Source organism: Hyperolius riggenbachi, chromosome 12, assembly GCF_040937935.1.
Source record: "Hyperolius riggenbachi isolate aHypRig1 chromosome 12, aHypRig1.pri, whole genome shotgun sequence".
Classification (NCBI taxonomy): Eukaryota; Metazoa; Chordata; class Amphibia; order Anura; family Hyperoliidae; genus Hyperolius; species Hyperolius riggenbachi.
The window spans coordinates 46148009-46173867 of record NC_090657.1 but is presented as its reverse complement, the minus strand read 5'-3'; the positions used below and the strand labels follow the sequence as shown (position 1 = coordinate 46173867).

The 25859-nt window shown below is 47.5% G+C and overlaps 1 protein-coding gene across 2 annotated transcripts in view; it reads right to left on the bottom strand.

Annotated features, from left to right (window-relative positions):
* The window catches only part of LOC137541484 (lysozyme C-like), a 45910-nt gene extending 29180 nt beyond the window's left edge, over positions 1 to 16730 (bottom strand). The window contains exon 1 of one of the 2 annotated variants that reach the window (XM_068262791.1): positions 16640 to 16730. Coding sequence is in view for 1 of the 2 variants with exons in the window: in XM_068262790.1 (XP_068118891.1) it covers positions 16627 to 16644 (18 nt within the window). In the remaining variant the exon portion in view is untranslated. Of the gene's footprint in view, positions 1 to 16626 lie in introns of both variants that reach the window. The other variant, XM_068262790.1, reaches the window with a different exon arrangement.
* Positions 16731 to 25859: the final 9129 nt, after the last annotated feature.

Here is a 25859-nt window from a genome sequence, read left to right as displayed (position 1 = left end):
TAAGTGGGGGGCACCTGTCACTATCTAACTAGGGGGGGCACCTGTCACTATCTAGCTGGGGGGGCACCTGTCACTATCTAAGTGGGGGGCACCTGTCACTATCTAGCTGGGGGGGCACCTGTCACTATCTAACTAGGGGGGGCACCTGTCACTATCTAGCTGGGGGGGCACCTGTCACTATCTAAGTGGGGGGCACCTGTCACTATCTAGCTGGGGGGGGCTCCTGTCACTAAGTGGGGGGCACCTGTCACTATCTAACTAGGGGGGGCACCTGTCACTAGCTGGGGGGGCACCTGTCACTATCTAGGTGGGGGGCACCTGTCACTATCTAGCTGGGGGGGCACCTGTCACTATCTAGCTGGGGGGGCACCTGTCACTATCTAAGTGGGGGGCACCTGTCACTATCTAGCTGGGGGGGCACCTGTCACTATCTAAGTGGGGGGCACCTGTCACTATCTAAGTGGGGGGCACCTGTCACTATCTAACTAGGGGGGGCACCTGTCACTATCTAGCTGGGGGGGCACCTGTCACTATCTAAGTGGGGGGCACCTGTCACTATCTAGCTGGGGGGGCACCTGTCACTATCTAAGTGGGGGACACCTGTCACTATCTAAGTGGGGGGCACCTGTCACTATCTAAGTGGGGGGCACCTGTCACTATCTAGCTGGGGGGGGGGCTCCCGTCACTATCTAGCTGGGGGGTGCTCCTGTCACTATCTAACCTGGGGGGGGGGCACCTGTCACTACCTCAACTGGGGAGACACCTGTCACCTGGCATTTCAGCCCACACATCTTCCCCAATCCGGCCCAAAACACAATTGCCAGGCACAGCAGCCGGTAGAGGAGAATTTAGAAGCCAGGTGAGAGGTGTCTACCATATTAAAGGGGCATTCTGCTTATTTATGTGAAATGCTGTCTATTTATGTGCCTCATGACTGCTGAATTTGTCGTGTTGGGGGCCTCATGATTGCTGAATTTGTCTTGTTGGGGGCCTCATGATTTGTTGGGGGCATCACGATTGCTGAATTTGTCTTGTTGGGGGCCTCAAGATTGCTGAATGTGTCTTGTTGGGGGCCTCATGATTTTTTGGGGGCCTCATGATTGCTAAATTTGTCTTGTTGGGGGCATCATGATTGCTGAATTTGTCTTGTTGGGGGCCTCATGATTTGTTGGGGGCCTCATGATTGCTGAATTTGTCTTGTTGGGGGTCACATGATTGCGAACTGTGAGACTATGGAAAAGCTGAATCGTCATCATGAGACAATAGCATTAAACCTACTTTTTTAGCTTTTTAAAACGGAAAATAAAACTGGGAGGTTCTAAAAAAAACACCACATTTTTCAGGAGTAGGATGGATGATATTGTTTATCTTCACAGTTTATTTTCAACTTGGATTTTCCATAATGTTCATGTATGAGTTAAAACGTTTGTATGTAGTTTAAATTGCTGTTGCCACTTTGCGATAAGTGACTTTTGGGTTGCAGTTTGGACACTCGGCCTCCAAAAGGTTCACCACCACTGTCCTAATCTAATGTCCCACATTGCTAAGTTCATGTAAATTTGTCTCCACCCGTGGCCACACCCGCATTCTGGTCCATGGCCACACCCATTTTTCAGCGCGGTGCGCGTATGGAACCCTCGTGTTTCCTGGCGCGCGTAACTTCACCATTATTTTAAATTGCATTTTGTGAAAAGTGCTGCCAATCTATTTATCCTTTAATTGCATTTTTTCCAGGGGGGGGGGGGGGGGGGGGACACCTGCGGCTCTAGCAAGAACCTTCGGCCCTCCACCATGGGGTCTGAAAAAAAAATGGCCCTCCATGCCCATGAAGTTGGACAGCACTGGTATAGGAGGTCAATGATGCATGAAACCAGCTTTTTTATGAAGAAAAACATCAAGTGATTATGTGGTGATGTAGTAGTTATAAAAAAGGTCTCAAAAAAAGTAAATTAAGTTCATGAAAAGTGTTTGCATGAGAAGGTGTGTCCAAAATGGTTGTTGGAAGTCTTCATTTACGTCGTCTTCATCTTCTTCTTCTATATCTTCTTCTTCTTCTTCTATATCTTCTTCTTCTTCTTCTTCTTCATCTTCTTCTATATCTTCTTCTTCTATATCTTCTTCTTCTATATCTTCTTCTTCTATATCTTCTTCTTCTATATCTTCTTCTTCTGTATCTTCTTCTTCAATATCTTCTTCTTCTTCTATATCTTCTTCTATATCTTCTGTTTCTATATTTTCTTCTTCTGCTTCTTCTTCTTCTATATCTTCTTCTTCTTCTTCTATATCTTCTTCTTCTTCTTCTTCTTCTTCTTCTTCTTCTTCTTCTTCTTCTTCTTCTATATCTTCTTCTTCTTCTTCTTCTATATCTTCTTCTTCTATATCTTCTTCATCTTCTTCTATATCTTCTTCTTCGTCTTCTTATTCATCTTCTTCTATATCTTCTTCTTCTATATCTTCTTCTTCTATATCTTCTTCTTCTATATCTTCTTCTTCTATATCTTCTTCTTCTATATTTCTTCTTCTATATCTTCTTCTTCTATATCTTCTTCTTCTTCTATATCTTCTTCATTTTCTATTTCTTCTTCATCTTCTATATCTTCTTCATTTTCTATATCTTCTTCATCTTCTATATCTTCTTCTTCTATATCTTCTTCATCTTCTTCTATATCTTCTTCTTCTTCATCTTCTTCTTCTTCTTCCTCTTCTTCTCTATCATTATATTATGTGTCTTGGTTTTCCTTTCTTTTGTAATATTTTTTTTACTTCATTTTTGGAAATATTTTATTGTAATAACACCATAGTTATATTTGTGTTGATGGCATAATAGGTAGGTAGTGGCACATTGCAAGCCACAGCACCTTTTTCTGTGTACCCGGGCGGTGGTAAAACACAGACATCAGCAGGAGGAGGAAGTAGTAGTTGCAGGCTTGCAGCTATTTGTAGTGTGTGGTAATAGTCGGTCGGTACTCGGTAGGAGAGTGGGTGGGCAGGTGGCAGTAGAAAATAGTTCTTCTTCTGTTCTCCCTGGCAGTGGTAGCAGCACACAGACAGCAGAAGCTCAATGCAGCTACAGGAGGAGGAGTAATGTGTGTCAGGCAGTGTGATGTGACTGACATAATAGGCCCTGGTACCTAGCGGTGGTACCAGGGCCATAAATGAACATCATGAGGTTCCAGATAGCGGTCGTGAAGCCCACATTGTGTCCAATACACTATTGGGACAGCACAGTTTTTAACCCAGACACCTCTAAAATAATTACAATTTTTTTTTTATTCAAAATAATGCAGCTATTGTTGAGCGTAATAGCTGGTGGCGCTTGGGCAGCAGCACCTTGTAATGTGTTCCCTGGCAGTGGAGAGGATACACAGACAGCAGGAGGAAATATAACAGCAGGCAGCGTGAGGAGGATAAGTGTGTGTGGCAGACTGGCATTTGGCAGCAGGCAGGAGGGCAGGCAGCGAGACAAAGTAGGCCCTGGGTCCTAGCGGTGGTCCCAGGGCCGTAAATGAACAGCATGAGGTTCCAGACAGCGGTCGTGAAGCCCACATTGTGTCCAATACACAATTGGGACAGCACAGTTTTCAACCCGGACACCTCTAAAATAATTACATTTTTTTTTTTTCAAAATAATGCAGCTATTGTTGAGCGTAATAGCTGGTGGCGCTTGGGCAGCAGCACCTTGTAATGTGTTCCCTGGCAGTGGAGAGGAGACACAGACAGCAGGAGGAAATATAACAGCAGGCAGCGTGAGGAGGATAAGTGTGTGTGGCAGACTGGCATTTGGCAGCAGGCAGGAGGGCAGGCAGCGAGACAAAGTAGGCCCTGGGTCCTAGCGGTGGTCCCAGGGCCGTAAATGATCAGCATGAGGTTCCAGACAGCGGTCGTGAAGCCCACATTGTGTCGAATACACAATTGGGACAGCACAGTTTTCAACCCGGACACCTCTAAAACAGTGCTGGGCGTAATGGAAAAAGCTACGCTTACGGATCATTACGCGTAATTTTACGCTATTACGCATTACGGAATTACGCTTACGACGTAGACATTCAATTTCGGTACATGTCTGTAATTACGCATATCCCTTACGCAATTACGCGTAACAATACCGTAACTGAGGTTGTTACGTTATAGGCTTACGCGTAAAATCCTACTAGCAATTAATGCGTAAGGTCATGCTGCCAAGCGGAAAAGTTGACGCATGGATCAATGTTAGGTAGCCGCCGACTTTAAGGGTTAATAGCAAAGCCCCCTTAAGTGCTAAGAGCCTCAAATTTGGAGAATATATTAAAGAGATCAGAAGAAATAAGAGGACATTTTTTTTTTCAAAAAGACCTTATAGTTTTTGAGAAAATCGATGTTAAAGTTTCAAAGGAAAAATATATACATTTAAAAACCCGCCGACTTTAACGGTTAATAGCAAAGCCTGCTTAAAATTTAGGAACACCAAATTCACAAGGTATATTAAGGGGATGAGTGGGAATAAGAGGAAAATTTTTTTTTTCAAAAAGACCTTATAGTTTTTGAGAAAATCGATTTTTAAGTTTCAAGGGCAAAAATGTCTTTTAAATGCGGAAAATGTCAGTTTTTCTTGCACAGGTAACAATAGTGTTTTATTTTCATAGATTCCCCCAAGTGGGAAGAGTTTTACTTACTTCGTTCTGAGTGTGGGAAATATTAAAAAAAAAACGACGTGGGGTCCCCCCTCCCAGACCTCTTTAACCCCTTGTCCCCCATGCAGACTGGGATAGCCAGAATGCGGAGCACCGGCCGCGTGGGGCTCCGCACCCTGACTATACCAGCCCGCATGGTCCATGGATTGGGGGGTCTCGGAAGGGGAGGGGCAGCCAAGCTTTCTCCTCCCTCTCCGAGCCCTTGTCCAATCCAAGGACAAGGGGCTCTTCTCCACCTCCGATGGGCGGTGGAGGTGGAGGCCGCAATTTCCTGGGGGGGGGGGGTTCATGGTGGCATCTGGGAGTCCCCTTTAAAAAGGGGTCCCCCAGATGCCCACCCCCCCTCCCAGGAGAAATGAGTATAGAGGTACTTGTACCCCTTACCCATTTCCTTTAAGAGTTAAAAGTAAATAAACACACAAACACATAGAAAAAGTATTTTAATTGAACAAAAAACATAACCACGAAAAAAGTCCTTTAATATTCTTAATTAACCATTAATACTTACCTGTCGCTTTAAAAGCCAGTTCCCACGCAATATCCTCGGAAATATACTAATCAGTTACAATGTAACAAAGTTGTTACAATGTAACAACTTTGTTACTTTGTAACACCACCGCACCCGACGTCACTCGCCGCTCACCCGCCGGCCGCCGCATACACGCTAAGTCCCCGCTGGCTCCCGCTGTCCACTCCGCCCACACCTGTCACCCATATACATGCTGGCACCCATGGGTGCCAGCATGTATATAGGTGACATGTGGGAGAGGCGGGGAGGGCAGCGGAGCCGGCGGGGACTTAGCGTCCTAAACCCGACAGAGCTCTGAGCTATATAGCTCAGAGCTCTCGAAAGCATCTTTGTATTTGGGCTCCAAGGAGCCCCATTGGTCCTTAGCAGACCAATGGGGTTCCTTCAAATCAGAAGGAACCCCATTGGTCTGCTAAGGACCAATGGGGCTCCTTGGAGCCCAAATACAAAGATGCTTTCGAGAGCTCTGAGCTATATAGCTCAGAGCTCTGTCGGGTTTAGGACGCTAAGTCCCCGCTGGCTCCGCTGCCCTCCCCGCCTCTCCCACATGTCACCTATATACATACTGGCACCCATGGGTGCCAGCATGTATATGGGTGACAGGTGTGGGCGGAGTGGACGGCGGGAGCCGGCGGGGACTTAAAGTGTATGCGGCGGCCGGCGGGTGAGCGGCGAGTGACGTCGGGTGCGGTGGTGTTACAAAGTAACAAAGTTGTTACATTGTAACAACTTTGTTACATTGTAACTGATTAGTATATTTCCGAGGATATTGCATGGGAACTGGCTTTTAAAGGGACAGGTAAGTATTAATGGTTAATTAAGAATATTAAAGGACTTTTTTCGTGGTTATGTTTTTTGTTCAATTAAAATACTTTTTCTATGTGTTTGTGTGTTTATTTACTTTTAACTCTTAAAGGAAATGGGTAAGGGGTACAAGTACCTCTATACTCATTTCTCCTGGGAGGGGGGGTGGGCATCTGGGGGACCCCTTTTTAAAGGGGACTCCCAGATGCCACCATGAACACCCCCCCCCCCCAGGAAATCGCGGCCTCCACCTCCACCGCCCATCGGAGGTGGAGAAGAGCCCCTTGTCCTTGGATTGGACAAGGGCTCGGAGGGGGAGGGGAAAGCTTGGCTGCCCCTCCCCTTCCGAGACCCCCCAATCCATGGACCATGCGGGCTGGTATAGTCAGGGTGCGGAGCCCCACGCGGCCGGTGCTCCGCATTCTGGCTATCCCAGTCTGCATGGGGGACAAGGGGTTAAAGAGGTCTGGGAGGGGGGACCCCACGTCGTTTTTTTTTAATATTTCCCACACTCAGAACGAAGTAAGTAAAACTCTTCCCACTTGGGGGAATCTATGAAAATAAAACACTATTGTTACCTGTGCAAAAAAAACTGACATTTTCCGCATTTAAAAGACATTTTTGCCCTTGAAACTTAAAAATCGATTTTCTCAAAAACTATAAGGTCTTTTTGAAAAAAATTTTTTTCCTCTTATTCCCACTCATCCCCTTAATATACCCTGTGAATTTGGTGTTCCTAAATTTTAAGCAGGCTTTGCTATTAACCGTTAAAGGGACACTTAAGTCAAACAAAAAAAATGAGTTTCACTCACCTAGGGCTTCCAATAGCCCCCTGCAGCTGTCCGGTGCCCTCGCCGTCTCCCTCCGATCCTCCTTGTACCGCCGGCAGCCACTTCCTGTTTCGGTGACAGGAGCTGACAGGCTGGGGACGCGAGTGATTCTTCGCGTTCCTTGCCACAATGGCGCCATCTATGCTACTATAGCATATATCATATACCATATAGCAGCATAGAGGGTGCTAATGTGTCTGGGAACGCGAAGAATCACTCGCGTCCCCAGCCTGTCAGCTCCTGTCACCGAAACAGGAAGTGGCTGCCGGCGGGGCCAGGAGGATCGGAGGGAGACGGCGAGGGCACCGGACAGCTGCAGGGGGCTATTGGAAGCTCTAGGTGAGTAAAACTCATTATTTTTGTTTGACTTAAGTGTCCCTTTAAAGTCGGCGGGTTTTTAAATGTATATATTTTTCCTTTGAAACTTTAACATCGATTTTCTCAAAAACTATAAGGTCTTTTTGAAAAAAAAAATTTCCTCTTATTCCTTCTGATCTCCTTAATATATTCTCCAAATTTAAGGCTCTTAGCACTTAAGGGGGCTTTGCTATTAACCCTTAAATTCTGCAGCTTTTTTATATTATACGGGAGCGTAATATTACGCGATTACGGCAGACTGTGTAATTTCAATGGGAGTTTACTGTCTTACGCGTAATTTGTTACGCGTAATAACGTAACCTACGGTCTACGCGTAATTAATTACGCGTAATACCGTAACCTTACACGTAACGCTTACGGTGCATTTGTAGTGAATTACGATGCGTAATTACGCTAATGCGTAATTTTGGCCCAGCACTGCTCTAAAATAATTACAATTTTTTTTTTTTATTCAAAATAATGCAGCTATTTTTGAGCGTAATAGCTGGTGGCGCTTGGGCAGCAGCACCTTGTAATGTGTTCCCTGGCAGTGGAAACACACAGACAGCAGGATGTAATATAACAGCAGCAGCAGCAGCAGGTGTATGTGTGTGTGGCAGTCGTCACTTCATGTACCCCTCTCGCCGACAACAGGGGCCATGAATTCGCCTTCCACCTAAGCCTGGTTCATTTTGAGAAACGTCAATCTGTCCACAGACTTGTGAGACAGACGAGATCGCTTCTCAGTGACGACTCCACCGGCTGCACTGAAGCAACGCTCTGACAGTACACTGGAAGGGGGGCAGGAGAGCACTTCCAGGACGTACTGCGCAAGCTCGCTCCAGATCGGCAGGTGCTTGACCTAATACTCCATGGGATCAATAGCGGCCACGCTGTCAAGCCCGCTGAAGGACCCCATGTAGTCAGCCACCATGCGGGTCAAGCACTGCCTGTGACTGGAGAAGGATGCTGCTGCAGGCACCTCCTCTCTAGTCCTTGGCAGCTCTACACTCATGTAGAGCTCTTGGGTCAGAGACAGCAGGTCTGTGGTGCGCGAGCGCTTGCTGCTGGTGGATGCAGGCACCTGCTGCTGCCTCTGTGCTGGCTGGACAGTGGGGTTGGATGGCTCAGGGAAGGCTTCCTGCAAGCGCTCAACAAGGGACAGCTGCAAATCCCTCATTTGTTGCGCACGGTCTCCTCCTGCAGGCAGGAACTGGCTGAGCTTCCCCTTCAGACGTGGGTCCAGCATCATGCAGATCCAGATGTCCTCCCTCTGCTTCATCTGGATCACCCTTGGGTCCTTGCGCAGGCACCTCAGCATGTGCACTGCCATTGTGAAGAGTCTGCCCACGTCTGGTGGCACATCATCGGCATCCCCAGAGCCGAGAGTGCTGTCCTCCTCTTCCTCTGCCCCCTCCACCTCATCCTCTCTCCACCCCCGCACCAGTCCAGCTGCGCTCTGCTGCTCCCCCTCATCAGCAGCAAGGTCAGGGACCTCCACCAACTCCGAGCCCTCCTCCTCAGAGGTGGCCTGTGAAGCTGCCTGCAGCTCCTGCTGGTCCAAGGCTGCCGCTCCCTCTTCCACCAGTGCATACAGGGCCCTGTCCAGCACACACACCAAGGGGACCCACTCGCACACCATTGCATGGTCCCTGCTCACCATGTTGGTGGCCTGCAGGAAGGGTGCCAGGACTGAGCACACCTGCTGCATGAGCCCCCAGTCCTCCATGGAGATGATGGACGGGAGGTTGGTGGCGGCACGCCCAGTTGCAGTGAGGGAGGCAACTGTTGCTCGTGCAACGTACTGGCTGACAGCCTGCCTCTGTTCAACCAGACGCTCCAACATCGCCAGGGTGGAGTTCCAGCGAGTTGGAACATCGAGCATGAGCCGGTGCTGTGGCAGGTGCAGCTCCTTCTGCACCTCTTCCAGGCTCGCCACGGCTGCAGGCAAGTGCCGGAAGTGACGCACAACCTTCCTTGCCGCCTCAAGGAGTTGGTCCATCCCCTGGTAGGTCCGCAGGAACTTTTGGACTACCAGGTTCAGGACGTGCGCCAGGCAGGGGATGTGGTTCAGGTCTCCCCTGCTGATGGCAGCGACCAGGTTTGCCCCATTGTCGGACACCACCTCTCCGACTCTGAGGCCTCTGGGGGTCAGCCAATTCCTCTCCTGCTCTCAGAGTTTGGCCAAGACATGGTTCGCCGTCAGTTTGGTCTTCCCCAGGCTGACCAATTCTAGCAGCGCTTGGCAGTGGCGGGGCTTCACGCTGCTGCTGAGGCGGGGGGTTTGGGCTGGTGTGGCGGAGGATGGAAGCGGATCAGAGGAACCTGCTGCTGTTCCGCTTACCCTGCATGGTGGCACCACCCACTGCGTTGTTGGTGCTGCTGCTGCTCTGGCAGTGCCGGCCGATGCTGCTCCCCCCTCCTCACCCCCTTCCAGGACAGATAGCGGCCTGTCCCAAACCGGCTGCTCCACGAGTCCATGGTGACGTGGACCCGTTGACCCACCGCGTGCTCCAGCCCTCTCCCGACATTGGCCATCACAGAGCGGTGAAGTGCAGGGATGGCCGTGCGTGCGAAAAAATGTCGGCTGGGGATTGGCCAATCGGGGGCTGCACACATCAGGAGCGCACGCATGTCGCTCCCCTCCTGCACAAGGGAATAAGGCAGGAGTTGGGAGCACATGGCTCGTGCCAGCAAGCCGTTCAGCTGACGCACGCGACGGCTGCTGGGAGGCAGAACCCTGACCACCCCCTGGAAGGTGTCGCTGAGCAGGGTCTGGCGAGGTCTTTTGCTGGCACGGGAAGCAGTGGAGGGAGCAGAGGAGGCCACTGAGGACTGGCTGCCAGAACAGGCCTCAGTGTCGGCGGCAGGAGTTGCAGAGGGAGGAGGAGCAGTGCGTTGCTGACACACTCCTGCTGCCTACGGCTTCGCAGTGGTGGCGGGTCTGCCACTGCCGCTGCCAGCTTCCTTCAACTTCACGAACTCCTCATGCTCGTGAAAGTGTTTCCCTGCAAGGTGGTTGACCAGAGAGGTGGTGCCAAACGCAGAGGGCTCCTTCCCTCTGCTGAGCTGCTTGCGGCACTGGTTGCAGGTGGCATACTTGCACTCCAAATATGGAAGGGTGAAAAAAAATCCATATTGGGGAGGTGAAGTTGCCCCTTCGGCTGGAAGGTGCTGCTGCCGCTGGTCTCCCTGTGGTGGTTGGGGGGGGGGGGGGGGGGTCTTGGTGCGGCTGGTGGTGGCACTGGCAGAACTTGTCTCCTGATCAGCACGCTGTGTGGCCTGCATACCACGCCCACTCGTGATCCTGCCCATGCCTGCGATGCTGATCCTTCTAGCAAGGCCCGCAGACGCATCCTCCTCCTCCTCCTCCTCAGAGCTGATGACATCCCCACTCCTAGGACCTGGTGGCAACCAGTCTTTGTCCTTCACAATGTCATCATCATCCTCCCCCTCCACAAACATGTCCTGCTGGGATCCCCCAAACTCCCCTTCTGCATGCATGGGCGGATGGACAGTCACCACTGTCTGACTGTCCAAAGCATCATCCCCCAAAGTGCCCATCAGCATTTCTTCCTCCTCAAAATCTGCCGCAACAGCACTCAATACCCTCACTGTGTTTGGGGTAAAGAAGGTGCTGAGTGACAGGGTGCTGGTGTCGCCCGCTGGGGCTGGACAACTGCACTCCTCCTCCTGCTCCTCAGGCAGTGCTGGGCGGCTGCTGCTGCTCTTGCGAACAGGAGTGGTGGCGGGGGTGGAGGACTCTGTTCCAGAGCTAATGGTGGCCTGCTCATCCACCATCAGTTCCACCACAGCGTCTGCGTCCTTCTCCTCAATAGGACGGCTATGACCTGGCGGTGGAAGGAACATCTGGGCCACACGCTGCTGCTGCTGTGTCTCTGCAGCGTGACTCCCAGCTGTTGGGCGGCCAAGGCGTCCACGGCCAGTGGCTAATGGCAGAATAGCCACTGGTGCAGACGCAGAACTGCGCATGGGGGTGGTGGCGCGGCTGCCACGCCCACGACCTCCTCTCTTGGCGATGCCCTTGCTGCCCTTGCTGCCCCTGCCCTGACCGCGGCTGCCAGTGCCAGACATTGTATATTTTTAATATTATACAAATGGAAAAAAAAACAAATGTATGTAAAGGCGGGTGGGACAAGTGGGGTACTTTAATGGGGTGGGACTGGTGGTGGCGGGTGTGTGCGGTGACGGACAGGTGTACTCTACAGCAGAGATCGGTGTAGCGCTAACGAGAGAGTGCGCACTGCGCACACAAAGACCCTAGCTGACGCTGACTGACGGTGTCAGACTACAGTACAATTCAGCTAAGACACAATAGAAGTAGTATATATATAAACAATAGGAGGACGGGTGTAGCACTAACTGGAGGGTGCGTGCGCACGCACACTAAGACCCTAGCTGACGCTAACTGACGGTCCCTAAACACAGACTAGAGTACAGTGAGTGAGTACACACAGTACTACTAGCACTAACTAAACAATAGAAGAATCGAGCTAAATAGTACAACAGGTGTGACTAGATTACTGAGAGGCAGATACAGCAGGACAGGTATAGCAGTAAAGCTGGGCCTTGCTAACTACAAAATTGTACAATATTCTATCTAACACAGAAGTAGTAGTACAGGAGTAAAGTAGGACAGGTGAGAGCACAGGTAACTAGAGACTAGAGCACAGAGCAGGGCAGGCACAGGGCCTAGCTGCTGGCTGCAGGCTTGCAGCAGCAGCACCAGTGACAGTCTCCCTCCCTAGTCCCTAATCACACTAACTAAACTGCCTAAAATACAATCTATCTACAATGCAAAGCAATACAGTTGAAGATCAAGTGTTGGAGTGTAAAAACGCTAGGTTTAGAGCAATGGAAATGCACTTGCACACAGACAAAAAGCACTGGAGCAGTTCTCTCAGTACTATCAGTCAGTAAGTCGCAAGCAGGACGAGTGAGGCAAGATGGCATCCGCTATTTATAGAGGGGGGCTTGGCCAGGCTCCCCCTCTGTGATTGGCTGCAGTCAGAGGGCTGGGAGCCCTCTAATTCGCTTGTGAGGACTCGAGATGACGTCTGTCGTGACGCTATCCGAGCTCGTGACGCTATCCGAGCTCGGATAGCTAGGATATCTCCGGATAGCTGCTTGCTATCCGAGTGCGCTCGGATAGCACAGCCCGGATAGCTAATACTATTCGAGTTCGGTATTCGAGCTCGAATAGTGAAAAAGAGCTAGGATTATCCGAGTACCTCGGATATCCTAGCTCTGATGAGCACCACTGGCGCCAGAGCTGCAGCCAATAGGGCACGCTCTATAGGCAGTAGCAGTGTTAGGAAGACTTGCCTAAAGTCTCCCACTGAATAGGTGCTGGCTTACTAAACAGACAGAGCCGAGAATCGAACCCTGGTCTCCTGTGTCAGAGCAGAGCCCTTAACCATTACACCATCCAGCCACTGCTTAAGGATATGTGGCCAGGCATGGCCTTGCCTTTTGTGTTCAACAGTTGTCCAAAGAGAACCCCAGATAGCCAGGTAGATTCATCTCTCTCTCTCTCTCTCTCTCTCTCTCTAGTAGGGATGGTCACTGCTTTCCGCGGAATTGTATTTTTGCGCATAAATGGATTGAGCATAAATGGTACATGCTAGGCTGGCTTCAGCATGTAGTGTTGGTGGTACAGTGGCATTGTACTACATGCTGAAGCCAGCCTAGCATGTACCATTTATGCTCAATCCATTTATGCTCAAAAATACAATTCCGCGGAAAGCGGTGACCATCCCTACTAGAGAGAGAGAGAGAGATGAATCTACCTGGCTATCTGGCCTCCAATTTAGGTATGCAATATGATTTCTGCCCTTTAGTGATTATAACCCTGGGAGTTTTGGCGTGTATCCCACTCCGCCATGCCCCCCTCCAGGTGTATGAACCTTTGAAACATCTTTTCCATCACCTTTGTCCATCACCTTTGTGGGCAGAAACAGTGTTTGTATTTTTGAAAGCTTGCCTGCCCATTGAAGTCTTTTTCGGTTCGCCTGGTTCGCACAAACGCAAACTGTTTCAGGAATTTTTGCGTTCGAGGTTTGCGAACCCAAAGTCGGAGGTTCGAGCCATCTCAGTGCACGGACTGGGAATCTTGTCAAAGTTCATTTATGCATGGATTCCACTCAGTATCAGCAGATTCTGGAGACCAGAATGTCCAGGAATCAGTGACAAAGCTAAAGCTGAAGCTGCGCTGGGGCTGGATCTTTCAATAAGGCAACAACCCTAAACAGTGCTCAAAATCCACTAAGGTATTCATGCAGAGGAACAAGTACAACGTTCTGGAATGGCCATCTCAGTCCCCAGACCTGAATATCCACTTAACGACCGCCTAACGCTGATAGGCGTCGGCAGGTCAAAGTGGTGTTTCCATGTCAGTTCGCGGAGGGTGTCTCCGTATATGTCACGCTTGGAGGTGTAATCTCCACAGTCAGCATGCAACACATAAGCTGACGTGAAGGAGGTACACACACCAGCACAAGGAATCAGGATATCCCCAGTTTAGTGGAGGAGAGGACTGACTCCAATAGGAGATTGTGGTGCACAGAGCCGGTGCAGATCCGAACAGCCACAAACAACACTTTCGTAATAACGTCTCAGCGCAAAGTAGCGCTGAGCGCATAAACCAGGACTGAGGAGATCAGGACAGGTAGACAGAATGAACGCTTGCTTAACTAGCCACTACTTAGTGACAGCAAGCGTCCACAATAAAACAGACTGGAATGAGGTAGCCAATGCGTTAGCAGCAATGGCGTGCCTCACAAAGACAGGACAGGATAGTCAGGAAATAGCAGGATCAAGATAGATGAACGTAACACAGATAAATATACAATAAGTATGATTTCCTAGCGTATTACAATTACAGCTATCAATGAAACTATTTGTAACGTCTGACTAACATATGTATATATCGGCAATGAACCGATATATGACATAAGCAGGAACTCTGACTAAGACTGGAGTAATACAGGGAACAGGACTCAGAAGGATTCGCTATCTCTTCGCAGAGATGAACGCAATCCACAAACAGGACCAGGAACAGGATACTACCTCAGCACGGGTGCTCACGATACGCGCAAACTACCAAAGCGTGCTGGAAGGCTGACTGACTGAACACAGGAAATAAACAGTTCGTGTACGTATATATCAGCGACACTGATGTATCAACGTAACACGAATACAAAGAAAATAACAAAATGCGCAAGTATGCGTATATATTGGCGATGAACCAATATATGACACAAGACAAGCAAAGTAACAACTTCTAGAACAAGAGCAGAACTAGGAGGACTCGCTGACCCCTTCGCAGGAGTCAGCGCAGTCCACACGGACTAGGAACGAGGTGGGGCACGGGCAGAGTAACAGACAGAATCTGAGACTATGGTAGCCCATCAAGCATTGCAGGAAGCAGTTCTTTATACTGAGGTCATCCAATGGGAGCAGACCTGCAGATTCCCACACAAGTGAATGGTAATTAATCACAGGCTGACAGCAGGAAAAGGCAGACAATGATATGCAGCCTGCAGGAAAGGGACCGCCCCTCCACTGCAGCAGACAATGTCTGTTTACACAAAAGCACATTAAACTGTCATTAACTTCAGAGCGACTGCAGATGGAATCAGCAACTAGTCTAAGTGCAAACCAAACTATGCAAGAAAATGTATATAATGACATTCAGAACTGCTTGGGTTACAATACCACTGCAGCCAGCAGTAAACGCTGCAGACATGATCATAACAGTATACAGCCTGCGAGCCTCCGATTGCGGCTCGCAGGCTAATTGTAAACATGTGGGGAAGAAATCCACGCTGTTTACATCAATAGGACGCTGCTGCGCAGCAGCGCCATAAAGGAGATCGGCGATCCCCGGCCTCTGATTGGATCACCGCCGTCTGATAGGCTAAAGCCTATTGGAGGCGGTACAGGACGGTTAGCCGTCCTGTGCCGCCCAGATCCAGAGCAAGAGGGAGGGAAGGAGAGGGAGGGAGGAATATCGCTGCAGAGGGGGGCTTTGAAGAGCCCCCCCCCCCGCTCGGCCACACAGAGCGGCGGCGATCAGACCCCCCAGCAGGACATCCGCCTAGTGGGGAAAAAAGGGGGGGGGGAAGTCTGATCACCCTGCCATAATCACGATCTGTGCTGCGGGCTGGAGAGCCCACGCAGCACAGATGACACAGAAATTCCCTGGTCCTTAAGTGGTTAAACTTAAAAATCTGTGGTGTGAGTTAGAGAGAGCTGTCCATGCTCGAAAGCCATCAAACCTGAATGACTAGAGATGTTTTGTAAAGAGGAATGGTCCAAAATCCCTTCAACCAGAATCCAGACTCTCATTGGAACCTTCAGTAATTTCTGAAAAAGGAGGATCTACTAAATATTGATTTCATTTCTTTTTTGTGTTGCCCAAATGTATGCACTTGCCTAATTTTGTTAAAACTATTACTGCACACTTTCTGTTAATCCAATAAACTTCATTTCACTTCTCAAAGATCACTGTGTGTATGTCTACTATATGATATATTTACATTTTTTTATCGTAAAAAAAAAAACCATTTATACAGGCAAATCATGACGATTAACAAGGTTGCCCAAACTTTCATATCCCCCTGTACATGTACATTTACATGAAACCAGTGGCGTAGCAATAGGGAAAGCTGAGGATGCGATCGCATTGGGGTCCTCTCTCAACCACAGTATTATTGATCTTGTGCTAGTAATAATCACTTCTACAGATGCTTTGAATAGTTGTTAATCATTAACAAACTGTACCCCATAACCTGATTGAACCTTTGACACTGTGCTTGTCCTTGGCAGGTTTTGGTGCACCAAATCGATTGTTATGTATAGAATTCTGGAGGGGGGCAATGTAAAACTTACACTGGGGCTCATAGCTCTTTAGCCATGCTGCTGCATGAAACAATGTTTGTAACCCACAAAGATCAGCACATTCAACTTTTATGATGCAAATCTTCTTGCTCTTTTCTTGCAAAAGATATCCAAAAAGTGAGATACAGTAAATGTTAGACAAATGCCAGCTACTTGCAATAGATAGGCGTCACAGACACCCACAGTCCATCAAATGCCCACCAGTCATTTTGTCCAGATAGCCATCAGAGAGCTAGAGTCCATAGCCCACAGTTCAAAAATGTGTCTAAATACATGGTGGAAGACACTGGCCCAGAGCTGCCTTGGACATCCAGCCCATCCTCAAGCCAATAAATGTGCATGGCTTGAGGACGGGCTGGATGCCCGAGGCAGCTCTAGGCCAGGGATGAGCAGAAACTACACATAAACCAGTCTAAACCTTTTGTGTATAGCACAATAAACATATGATATAAAAGAAATTGAGAGACGTTACTTGCAAAAGGTAATGGTGTATCAAAACAATACTATAACCTACCATATAAACATACCCCATATATTGCACACACCCATATACAATGGACAGGCCCTACTATTGCTGCCAGCCTATACTAGACTTGCTGTGCTGCATAACAGTCCTTGCTAACTGCTGCTAAACTGAAAAGTCCAGCCATATTCATTGGGACTATAACACGCAGAACTATGCAATCTTCGCTGGCCAGCAAAAAAAGCCTTCACGTGTCCATAAATATAGTGCTTGTTAAAAGAGAAGCCAGGATCTCACCACTCCTACCCTCACCCATGTGCACATGGGGGGTAATGGCATAGTCTCCAGCAGCCTTGCGGTGGTCGCTTGTGATGCCTTCCTATGTAAAGGATACTATGGAGGTTCTAAACAAGGTTGAAAAGGTTCATGTACCGGATGATTGCCTGTTGGTGGCTTTAGATGTGGAATCTTTATTCACGTCTATCCCCCATGGGGTGGGTCTGGATGCAATTGCTTTCTTCATGGAAAAACACTATGGTGAAACTGAAGAGATCCATAATGATTATGTCATTGATTTGCTGAGATTGATTTTGACTAGAAATTATTTTGAATTTGATGGTCCGTATTATCAGCAGTTGCGGGGCGTGGCCATGGGCGCGGCTTGCTCCCCATCCTACGCATGCCTGCACCTAGGTCTTTGGGAGTTGGAGGAAGTGTTTGGCATGGTGGGGTTTGGGGAGCTGGTCACGCTGTGGCTACATTTTATTGATGACATATTGATGCTATGGAGGGGAGATGAACAAAGCTTAAAGGAATTTGTTGACAAACTGAACACAAATAAGCGCAATATATTCATCACCTATCAGTATGATAAAAAAATCAATAACCTTTTTGGATCTTAAATTAACTAAAGTAGATTGTAGATTACTGTCTGAAACCTATAGAAAGGAGAGTGCAGGCAACACTTTGTTACATGCCTCGAGCCACCACCTGGGGTGCCAGATTAGGTCCGTCCACACGGGCGAATTTTTGTGGATAAGACGAAATTGTGCAACAGTAGAGCTGAAGGAAAGAGGCTATTCCAGTAGAATTATTAGAAAAGTGTTTATCAGGGGGTTAAAGACTGACAGAGATACACTTTTATCCAAACGTCAACCAAAAGAACAGGAAAGCAGTGAAGTGGTCTGGTTGATCACAAGATACGGGAGTCATTGGAATCAGCTTTTGGGTATTCTACAGAAAAATTGGGGTATACTCACCTTAGATGATGGTATTGCTAAAATAGTGGGGGAGACCCCCCAGGTGACGGTTTGGAGAAGTAGCAGCCTCAAAGACATGCTAGTTAGAAGCGGGTTTCAGAAAACTCCCAGACCAATCTCTAGACATAAAGGGATGTATAAATGTCAGAGTTGTAAATATTGTGGTCATGTCATAGAGGGTGATACCTTCAGCGACAGTTTGGGCAGTGGCGTAGCTAGGGAGCTGTGGGCCCCGATGCAAGTTTTACAATGGGGCCCCCCCAAGCACTCTATACATAACATTTGATACGGTGCACCAAAACCTGCCAAACACATCTACAGTGTCAGAGGTGCAAGAAGGGAATGGGGAGCAGTTTGTTAATGATTACCACTATTCAAAGTATCTATAGTAGTGATTATTATGAGCACAGGACCAATAGAGAGCTAATACTGTAGTTGAGGGAGGGCCCCTCTGGCTCAGGGGCCCCGATGCGGTCGCAACTTCTGCAACCCCTATTGCTACGCCCCTGAGTTTGGGTCAAGTAAATTTCAAAATAAAGGATTACATTATGTGTGAGACAAAAAAAGTGATCTACCAATTAACGTGTCCATGTAACAAGATATATATTGGTAAAACTGGAAGAGAGCTGAATTCCAGGATAGGTGAACACCTCAGTAATATAAAAAATAAAAACAAAAAAGTGTTGTTGCACAACATTTTACTGAATGCCATAATAGTGATAATAGAGGACTTAGATATAGAGGAATTTATAAAATGAACATAAGTCCTAGGCACGGAGATTTTGATAAAATTCTATTGGAAAAGGAATGCATGTGGATTTTTAAATGCAATTCTATGAGTCTGCATGGTTTGAATGTGGACCTAAATCTGGGGGTGTTCCTCTGAATGACATGTTTGCTCGTCAGTGAGATTGCGCCGATGTTTGTGATGTGATTGACCTCATGAGCATAAATTTTGTGGGTTGGCTCATGGGGGGTGGGGGGGGGGGTTTCATTCATCTGGCAGTGTTGCTGTGGAGTGTGGACTGTATTTAAGTTGTAGCGGGTGTCTGGCGGTCCCTTTTTTCCCCTCCTCCCCCCCCCCACCCCTTCATAAGATTTAGTATTAGGGTAATGAACGGAATTTGTGCTTGGTATGGGTCTGCAGCTTTAAATGCGTAAATGGGATGCAATATAAATGTAAGCATTTGTAAAATGTGTAATGATGCAAAAATCCACAAGATGGAGTGCTTGCACACTTTTGCTTGTAGTATAATTGAATTCCAATGCAAATGCTTTTCCAAGGGCATGCAGCTATAAAAAGAACCACTAGATGGTGCCAAGCGTAACTATGCCATTATGTCCTGAAGAAATTGCTGTTTATGCAATGAAACCGGTCGACTAAGTTTGGCCAAGCCAGGCCACCATCCATTTCTCATCCAGGAAGTTGCTGTGAGTTTTCCAACTACACTATCCCAGCATCCTGAGGCCTGAAGCCGGTGTGGTTTGGAAGAGACAATGTTTGCAGCATAGTGGCCCCCTCCTGGCATGCGGAGACGCCCGCACTTTGCAAGTCCATGTGAGAAGGGGAGGGTGCGGCCACCGTCACAAGCGACCACCGCAAGGCTTCTGGAGACTATGCCATTACTCCCCATGTGCACATGGGTGAGGGTAGGAGTAGTGAGATCCTGGCTTTTCTTTTAACAAAGCACTATATTTATGGACACGTGAAGGCTTTTTTTGCTGGCCAGTGAAGATTGCATAGTTCTGCATGTTATAGTCCCAATGAATATGGCTGGACTTTTCAGTTTAGCAGCAGTTAGCAAGGACTGTTATGCAGCACAGCAAGTCTAGAATAGGCTGGCAGCAATAGTAGGGCCTGTCCATTGTATATGGGTGTGTGCAATATATGGGGTACATTTATATGGTAGGTTATAGTATTATTTGAATACACCATTACATTTTGAAAGAAACGTCTCTCAATTTCTTTTATATCATGAGCAGAAACTACGCCAGTGTGCATTTACGCATCGTAGTTCGCATCTACGCATTGTAGTTCGTAGGTGACATTTCAAAACTACGCTTAAGAATTTACACGTAGCAAAGTACCGCTACGTGTAGCTTACGCCCACTATGAGTAGTTAACGTGTATTGCGTAGTGAACTACGAATGCGTTACTCGCGTCTAATTTTCCGCATGCTATTGTATGCTTACAAATTTACGCATTGGAAAGGGGAATGAATGCAGAGAAGAGTTCCCGGTATAAGCATTTAAAGAGGAATTAATGCGTAAAAGTTTCTTACTACGCTTCACACTACGCGTAATTGTGTATTTTAACGAGTAGTCTACGAAATGCATACGAACCGAATATTTGATTACGAAGCCGTAGTTTGGCTAAGCGTAATTGCGTAAAACTACGCGTAGTTCCAGTGTAGTGAAGTTGGCTGACTACAACCATCCCTGCTCTAGGCCAGTGGCTATCGAACTGTGGGCTATGAACTCTAGCCCTCTGATGGCTATCTGGACAAAATTGATGGACTGATGAATCTATTGCAAGTAGGTGGCTTTAGTCTAAAGGTGGCCACACACGATACAATAAAATGATCCGATTTTACAGCAATTCGATGAAAACGATCGTATCTCTCGAAAAAATCGAAAGCTTTTTTTTCATTCGACTGAAAAATCCGATCGGAATTCCCGTTTTTTCCGATTTAAATCGATCCGGAATGCCAGATATTTCTGTTCAATTTCTCTAAAGATTGTATGGTGTGTGTTGGATTGTAAGTTTATTAACCACTTGAGGACCGCCCCCAGCCGGGGCGGCTGCGGGAGTGGTTATGCGGCGATCGCGTCATTCGTGACGCGATCAGCCGCCGGGGACTGGCTCCGCCCACCGCTCGTAGTAACCCGCCGGCCGTTCAGAAGCGCCGGCGGGTTACTAGCACCCGGATCGCCGCATTTACATTGTATAATAGGCTTTGTAATGTATACAAAGCCTATTATACTGGCTGCCTCCTGCCCTGGTGGTCCCAGTGTCCGAGGGACCACCAGGGCAGGCTGCAGCCACCCTAGTCTGCACCCAAGCACACTGATTTCCCCCCCCCCTGCCCCCTGATTGCCCACAGCACCCCTAAGACCCCCCCTGCCCACCCCCCAGACCACTGTTTGCACCCAGTCACCCCCCTAATCACCCATCAATCACTCCCTGTCACTATCTGTCAACGCTATTTTTTTTTATCCCCTCCCTGCCCACTGCCCCCTCCTGATCACCCCCCCACCCCTCAGATTCTCCCCAGACCCCCCCCCCCGTGTACTGTATGCATCTATCCCCCCTGATCACCTGTCAATCACCTGTCAATCACCTGTCAATCACCCGTCAATCACCAGTCAATCACCAGTCAATCACCCCCTGTCACTGCTACCCATCAATCAGCCCCTAACCTGCCCCTTGCGGGCAATCTGATCACCCACCCACACCAATAGATCGCCCGCAGATCCGACATCAGATCACCTCCCAAATCCATTGTTTACATCTATTCTCTCCTCTAAACACCCACTAATTACCCATCAATCACCTATCAATAGACCCTAATCTACCCCTTGCGGGCACCCAATCACCCGCCCACACGCTCAGATTGCCCTCAGACCCCCCTTTGTCAATTCGCCAGTGCAATATTTACATCTGTTATTCCCTGTAATAACCCACTGATCACCTGTCAATCACCTATCAATCACCCCCTGTCACTGCCACCCATCAATCACCCCCTGTCACTGCCACCCATCAATCAGCCCCTAACCTGCCCCTTGCGGGCAATCTGATCACCCACCCACACCAATAGATCGCCCGCAGATCCGACATCAGATCACCTCCCAAGTGCAGTGTTTACATCTCTTCTCTCCTCTAAACACCCACTAATTACCCATCAATCACCTATCAATCACCCCCTATCACCACCTGTCACTGTTACCCATCAGATTAGACCCTATTCTACCCCTTGCGGGCACCCAATCACCCACCCACACGCTCAGATTGCCCTCAGACCCCCCTTTATCAATTCACCAGTGCAATATTTACATCTGTTATTCCCTGTAATAACCCACTGATCACCTGTCAATCACCTATCAATCACCCCCTGTCACTGCCACCCATCAATCACCCCCTGTCACTGCCACCCATCAATCAGCCCCTAACCTGCCCCTTGCGGGCAATCTGATCACCCACCCACACCAATAGATCGCCCGCAGATCCGACATCAGATCACCTCCCAAGTGCAGTGTTTACATCTCTTCTCTCCTCTAAACACCCACTAATTACCCATCAATCACCCCCTATCACCACCTGTCACGGTTACCCATCAGATTAGACCCTAATCTGCCCCTTGCGGGCACCCAAACACCCGCCCACACCTCAGAACGTCCTCAGACCCCAGCCCTGATCACCTCGCTAGTGCATTGCTTGCATCTATTTCCCCCCTCTAATCACACCTTGAGACACCCATCAATCACCTCCTGTCACCCCCTAGCACACCTTCCCATCAGATCAGGCCCTAATTTGCCCCGTGTGGGCTCCTGATCACTCGGCCAAACCCTCAGGTCCCCCTCAGACCCCCTTCCGATCACCTCCCCAGTGCATTGATTGCATCTATTTTCCCCTCTAACCGCCCCCTGAGACACCCATCAATCACCTCCTGTCACCCCCTAGCACTCCTATCCATCAGATCAGGCCCAAAACATCCTGTCATCTAAGAGGCCACCCTGCTTATGACCGGTTCCACAAAATTTGCCCCCTCATAGACCACCTGTCATCAAAATTTGCAGATGCTTATACCCCTGATCAGTCATTTTGAGAAATTTGGTTTCCAGACTACTCACAGTTTTGGGCCCGTAAAATGCCAGGGCAGTATAGGAACCCCACAAGTGACCCCATTTTAGAAAGAAGACACCCCAAGGTATTCTGTTAGGTGTATGATGAGTTCATAGAAGATTTTATTTTTTGTCAAAAGTTAGCGGAAATTAGATTTTTATTGTTTTTTTCACAAAGTGTCATTTTTCACTAACTTGTGACAAAAAATAAATTCTTCTATGAACTCACCATACCCCTAACGGAATACCTTGGGGTGTCTTCTTTCTAAAATGGGGTCACTTGTGGGGTTCCTATACTGCCCTGGCATTTTAGGGGCCCTAAACCGTGAGGAGTAGTCTAGAAAACAAATGCCTCAAAATGACCTGTGAATAGGACGTTGGGCCCCTTAGCGCACCTAGGCTGCAAAAAAGTGTCACACATGTGGTATCGCCATACTCAGGAGAAGTAGTATAATGTGTTTTGTGGTGTATTTTTACACATACCCATGCTGGGTGGGAGAAATCTCTCTGTAAATGGACAATTGTGTGTAAAAAAAATAAAAAATGTGTCATTTACAGAGATATTTCTCCCACCCAGCATGGTTATATGTAAAAATACACCACAAAACACATTATACTACTTCTTCTGAGTACGGCGATACCACATGTGTGACACTTTTTTGCAGCCTAACTGTGCTAAGGGGCCCAAAGTCCAATGAGTACCTTTAGGATTTCACAGGTCATTTTGAGACATTTGGGTTCAAGACTACTCCTCACGGTTTAGGGCCCCTAAAATGCCAGGGCAGTATAGGAACCCCACAAGTGACCCCATTTTAGAAAGAAGACACCCCAAGGTATTCTGTTAGGTGTATGATGAGTTCATAGAAGATTTTATTTTTTGTCACAAGTTAGCGGAAATTGATATGTATTGTTTTTTTTTTTTTCACAAAGTGTCATTTTCCGCTAACTTGTGACAAAAAAAAAATCTTCTATGAACTCACCATACTCCTAACAGAATACCTTGGGGTGTCTTCTTTCTAAAATGGGGTCACTTGTGGGGTTCCTATACTGCCCTGGCATTTTTGTGGCCCTAAACCGTGAGCAGTAGTCTAGAATCCAAAGGCCTCAAAATGACCTGTGAATAGGACGTTAGGCCCCTTAGCGCACCTAGGTTGCAAAAAAGTGTCACACATGTGGTATCGCCGTACTCAGAAGAAGTAGTATATTGTGTTTTGGGGTGTATTTTTACACATACCCATGCTGGGTGGGAGAAATATCTCTGTAAAAGGACAATTGTGTGTAAAAAAAATCAAACAATTGTCATTTACAGAGATATTTCTCCCACCCAGCATGGGTATGTGTAAAAATACACCCCAAAACACATTATACTACTTCTCCTGAGTACGGCGATACCACATGTGTGACACTTTTTTGCAGCCTAACTGTGCTAAGGGGCCCAAAGTCCAATGAGTACCTTTAGGATTTCACAGGTCATTTTGAGACATTTGGGTTCAAGACTACTCCTCACGGTTTAGGGCCCCTAAAATGCCAGGGCAGTATAGGAACCCCACAAGTGACCCCATTTTAGAAAGAAGACACCCCAAGGTATTCTGTTAGGTGTATGATGAGTTCATAGAAGATTTTATTTTTTGTCACAAGTTAGCGGAAATTGATATGTATTGTTTTTTTTTTTTCACAAAGTGTCATTTTCCGCTAACTTGTGACAAAAAAAAAATCTTCTATGAACTCACCATACTCCTAACAGAATACCTTGGGGTGTCTTCTTTCTAAAATGGGGTCACTTGTGGGGTTCCTATACTGCCCTGGCATTTTAGGGGCCCTAAACCGTGAGCAGTAGTCTAGAATCCAAAGGCCTCAAAATGACCTGTGAATAGGACGTTAGGCCCCTTAGCGCACCTAGGTTGCAAAAAAGTGTCACACATGTGGTATCGCCGTACTCAGAAGAAGTAGTATATTGTGTTTTGGGGTGTATTTTTACACATACCCATGCTGGGTGGGAGAAATATCTCTGTAAAAGGACAATTGTGTGTAAAAAAAATCAAACAATTGTCATTTACAGAGATATTTCTCCCACCCAGCATGGGTATGTGTAAAAATACACCCCAAAACACATTATACTACTTCTCCTGAGTACGGCGGTACCACATGTGTGGCACTTTTTTGCACCCTAAGTGCGCTAAGAGGCCCAAAGTCCAATGAGTACCTTTAGGATTTCACAGGTCATTTTGCGACATTTGGTTTCAAGACTACTCCTCACGGTTTAGGGCCCCTAAAATGCCAGGGCAGTATAGGAACCCCACAAATGACCCCATTTTAGAAAGAAGACACCCCAAGGTATTCCGTTAGGAGTATGGTGAGTTCATAGAAGATTTTATTTTTTGTCACAAGTTAGCGGAAAATGACACTTTGTGAAAAAAAAACAATTAAAATCAATTTCCGCTAACTTGTGACAAAAAAAATAAATCTTCTATGAACTCACCATCCTCCTAACGGAATACCTTGGGGTGTCTTCTTTCTAAAATGGGGTAATTTGTGGGGTTCCTATACTGTCCTGGCATTTTAGGGGCCCTAAACCGTGAGGAGTAGTCTTGAAACGAAATTTCTCAAAATGACCTGTGAAATCCTAAAGGTACTCATTGAACTTTGGGCCCCTTAGCGCAGTTAGGGTGCAAAAAAGTGCCACACATGTGGTATCGCCGTACTCAGGAGAAGTAGTATAATGTGTTTTGGGGTGTATTTTTCCACATACCCATGCTGAGTGGGAGAAATATCTCTATAAATAGACAATTGTGTGTAAAAAAAATAAAACAATTGTCATTTATGGAGATATTTCTCCCACCCAGCATGGGTATGTGTAAAAATACACCCCAAAACACATTATACTACTTCTCCTGAGTACGGCAATACCACATGTGTGGCACTTTTTTGCAGCCTAACTGCGCTAAGGGGCCAAAAGTCCAATGAGCATCTTTAGGCTTTACAGGGGTGCTTACAATTAGGCACCCCCCAAAATGCCAGGACAGTGAACACACCCCACAAATGACCCCATTTTGGAAAGTAGACACTTCAAGGTAATCAGAGAGGAGCATAGTGAGTCCGTGGCAGATTTCATTTTTTTTTTGTCGCAAGTTAGAAGAAATGGAAACTTTTTTTTTTCTTTTTTTTGTCAGAAAGTGTCATTTT